Genomic DNA, 3975 nt, shown 5'->3' with positions numbered 1-3975 from the left:
TTGGACACTAGACAGAGGCAAAGCAATTATGCCAGAAGCAGGGGAGAGTCATTCACTGTCAGATCTGTCTGTTCAAACAGCTCACATTAGACCAATTACAGAAAACCACCAGACTCACACAGCCTATATTTGAATGAACCAGGAGAGACTTCAAGGATGAACTCTAAAGTGCTACAAATCTGTATGTTTGGGGTACTCAATAAACAAGTGATGTCCTAGAAGATCAACACCCCGTCAGTCTTAGGAGTATGACCCTATTCACGGACAAGGTGTTTCAAATGACAGCCTGAGTGCTCACCCCTCCATCCTCCCCTCCTGGCAAGACAAGCACTCTGTTGCTCGGAGAGGGAAACGGACGTCATTTAACAGGAGGCCAGGACTTCTGGTTCTAGTTCAACAAACAGTGCATAGTTTTGGACACAGCATCAGATTTCCTGACTTCTTAGACAGGACAGCTAATTAAAAACATGTCAATCTCTAGTAATTAGTTGCAGATTAACAAGGGCAGAAGAGAATCCAAGTCTTTTTTTTTTTTTGAGACAGAGTCTTGCTCTTAGCCCAGGCTGGAGTGCAGTGGTGCGATCTCGGCTCACTGCAAGCTCCGTGTCCTGGGTTCACGCCATTCTCCTGCCTCAGCCTCCTGAGTAGCTGGGACTACAGGCGCCCGCCACCGTGCCCGGCTAATTTTTTGCATTTTTAGTAAGAGACGGGGTTTCACCGTGGTCTTGATCTCCTGACCTCGTGATCCACCCGCCTTGGCCTCCCAAAGTGCTGGGATTACAAGCGTGAGCCACCGTGCCCGGCCGAAAATCCAAGTCTTAAAACTCTATGTGGGATACACTTCTGATAAAGCTTCTATTTGACTAATATACTGTGATGATGGCACTGTTCAATTTTAAACTATGGAGACAGCTTTTATTCTTTCGATTTGGATCCTGGTAAGTGGTGATACTGCTATGTAACACTTAAAGCACAAATGTATTGCCAAAGTTAATGTTAAAGAGTTATGTCTATGTGTTAACTAAATTCTGGATTCAATTACAAATACATTTTCCTTTAGAAAGATGGCTTTGGAGGGGTGCAAATGCTACATCTGGAAGAGCAGGGGAGGCCTGCAGCTCCCAGTCACCTGTCTCCATCTTCAGAGGTAAGTCTGCTCCCTGCTGGTAACGCCAGCATCTGCCCAAGGGCCTGTTCCTCCTCTCCCAAGGCATTCACAGCTGCTGTTCACTGGTCGACCCTCCAGCCGGCAACACCTTTCCTCCTCTCCTCCTCGCTGTCTAGAGGCAGCATCTCTGGGCTAGGTAAGTACATACTTGCCCTGAGACAACTAGACCCCCAAACAGAATTCTCATCATATGCTCCTTTAATATGCCAACTAGAACCATCCAAAAAGGTGGACACTAAAGTCAGTAATCACTGGGAGTGGTCTAGTTGGGGAAATGGCAAGAAATGTCTAGAAGGAGCCAGCCTAAGTGGGTAAACAGAGATCCCAAAGAAACACCAGAGAAGGCAGACACCTGAGCATTTTAAGCTGCTCTAATGAAATGGAAGGATCTCCCTTAATACACTTATAGACCTAACAGAGCTAATGCTTCCAAGATACCAATACACCAAAGGTTAGAGTTTAGCTAACCAAAATGTTTTATAGCAGTTTATTTGCACTTAAAAAAAGTCAGATTAGGGCAGTTGATATGCAAGGGGAAAATGAAGTGTTGAGGCTGGACTGCTGATATCTAAGTTTCACCTTGGGAAAACAGAGACACTGCCTGAAAGTGCAGGGTACTCCTGGGCACGCACGTCGTCTTCCAGAGGATATGGAAGGGTGGGTGGAGGGAAACAAAGAGCCTGCGGTGAAAGGAGGAAAAGCAGTCTCTAGCCTTATGCAACGCACACCCCTCGGACTCAGAACTCTCACTGGACTAATGTGGGTCACCTCTGCGGAGCTCTGCTCTGTGCTGGAGAGTCAAACCCAGAATTCTGGCAGCTCTCTGGAACTCAGCACGGCCCGCAAGGTTGAAGGGCCCAGGACAACACACCTGATCCCTTTCCCTCCCTGTTCTAAAAGGAGAGAAACATGACTTTATGGGCCATCTGTGCAGCGGACAGGTGAGGCTGACCTGACAAAGTCAGGCACACTGGGAGAAAAGGAGGGAGGGACGGCTGAACTTTGGACAGCTGAGAGAAAAGCAGCATCATTTCCACAGCAGACCACTCAGCGTCACTGCGGCGGGGACATTCTGAGGTCAGACCCTTTTGACTAGGAAAAGCAACACACAAGGCAACATGGTTTTTCCCTTTCAACCACTGTGGCGTACTTGCTTACTCAACTAAGAAAGAAAAAGCAACCTTATTATAGAGATCAGCAAGAGATGAAGAAAATTATAGGGAGGCTGCCCTGGCCCAAAGGTCTGCTAACGGCTTCTGCAGGGAGGATGAGGGTGGTGCCCGGTTAACTGCTTATCTCCACTGCAGACCAGAGAACGTCCGTGCGATGCCTCTCATCAGTGAGGTAGATGATCATCCTCTTGCCAGAGGTATCGAGTGCCAGCTCACAGCACAGCGGAACAGGAGAACGAGCTGCATCCGACAACACGGCAACCCCAGCAGAATTAATAGGCTGCTCCAAGAAAATGGAACCCAAGGGAGAGGGACTCGTGCCCCGAGGCCTGCACCACCCCAGCTTGCTCTGCTTTGAGATGCAGAATTTGAAAGCAGCTGTCACTGTCACTCATGTCCACAGTGGAGCTTGTTTCTGTCCTGCCTGTCAGACACACCTCCTGCCACCATGAAAGCTGAGTGGGGGTGGGAAGGGAAAAAGAGTCCAGAGTGAATATTAGGAGGAGGAGATGGAAGGACAAGGAAGGTTGCAGGGCAAAAATTTTTAAAGTAGGTCAAGTTCAAAATTATATCAAGGAGATGAGAGACGGGAGGCAAAAGCTCCATAAGAGGAACGGAGGCAGAAGGAAGAAAAGCTCCAAGGTGACGCCCGCTCCAGGACAAGATGATGGGGAGAAGGTGAGGCTGCCCTGGCATCACTTCCCATGTAAGTCACTCAGCTCCATGTCATCCTTTCGGCGCTTCTGGGTGAAGAGGGAGGCGACGGGGTAGAGCTTGGCCCTGGCCTGGAAGCGGTGTCCTGCGATGTCAATCTCATACTCTCCCCGGTTGATGAAATCTGCTGTCACCACCTGCTCTTCCCCTGTGTCCTCGGAAAAACTGTGCACAAAGCCCAGGCAAACGTGACGCTCCAGGCTGTAGCTATAGGCACTGCTGGTGGTCTTGCCAACATACTGCCCATTCCGGTAAATGGGCTCTCCCCACCAAGGCCAAAGGTCTAGGTCTGTGTCATGGTCGTCCAGGATGAACATGGTGAGGCGTTTATACACTCCATTCTGCTTCTGCAGCAGGAGGGCATCACGACCGATGAAATCCATGCCCTAAGAAAGAAAGGAACTGCCAAGTCATCCAGTGACACTCAGACCCTCGGCACAGAAAGCAGCACCGTGGGAAGGGTCCCCTGGTGTCACCGCAATGACACAGAGAGGGGCACAGCCGCCTCCAACCACAACCCTGCCAGCTTTTGGGAAATGGTGTGATTTCCACCATGTGAGAAACTGCATGTGAAATATAAAAGACCCCTTGGTAATTTTTGTAACAACAGAGGTACACATTTTGTTGCCTATTTTATAAACATAAAGTCACAAAACCAGATAGAACAAAACATTTAGGAAAAGACTCACTCACTTAATAAAATACCCTATCAGTACAGTACTTTAGAAGAATGTTTTTTTTTTTTTTTGAGATGGAGTCTCGCTCTGTCACTCAGGCTGGAGTGCAGTGGCCGGATCTCAGCTCACTGCAAGCTCCGCCTCCTGGGTTCACGCCATTCTCCTGCCTCAGCCTCCTGGGTAGCTGGGACTACAGGCGCTGCCACTGCGCCTGGCTAGTTTTTTGTAGTTTTTAGTAGAGACG

General features: G+C 49.0%; 1 protein-coding gene and 1 long non-coding RNA gene across 6 annotated transcripts in view; one reads left to right on the top strand and one right to left on the bottom strand.

Annotated features, from left to right (window-relative positions):
* Window positions 1-736: 736 nt before the first annotated feature.
* Window positions 737-2330, top strand: LOC108527436 (uncharacterized). The gene is made up of 2 exons (XR_001884810.1): window positions 737-938; window positions 1061-2330. It is a non-coding gene; the product is annotated as an uncharacterized LOC108527436 (long non-coding RNA).
* Window positions 1642-3975, bottom strand: part of PDPR (pyruvate dehydrogenase phosphatase regulatory subunit) — a 54958-nt gene continuing 52624 nt past the window's right edge. For 4 of the 5 annotated variants that reach the window (XM_017868720.1, XM_017868718.1, XM_017868721.1 and 1 more), the window contains one exon: window positions 2882-3440. In XM_017868720.1, coding sequence (XP_017724209.1) covers window positions 3036-3440 — 405 coding nt within the window. In that variant the 3' untranslated portion in view covers window positions 2882-3035. Of the gene's footprint in view, window positions 3441-3975 lie in introns of all 5 variants that reach the window. The other variant, XM_017868717.1, reaches the window with a different exon arrangement.

Source organism: Rhinopithecus bieti, unplaced genomic scaffold (genome assembly GCF_001698545.2).
Source record: "Rhinopithecus bieti isolate Rb0 unplaced genomic scaffold, ASM169854v2 scaffold_2574, whole genome shotgun sequence".
Lineage (NCBI taxonomy): Eukaryota > Metazoa > Chordata > Mammalia > Primates > Cercopithecidae > Rhinopithecus > Rhinopithecus bieti.
The sequence above is the reverse complement of the archived record's forward strand: the minus strand, read 5'-3'. Positions and strand labels throughout refer to the sequence as shown.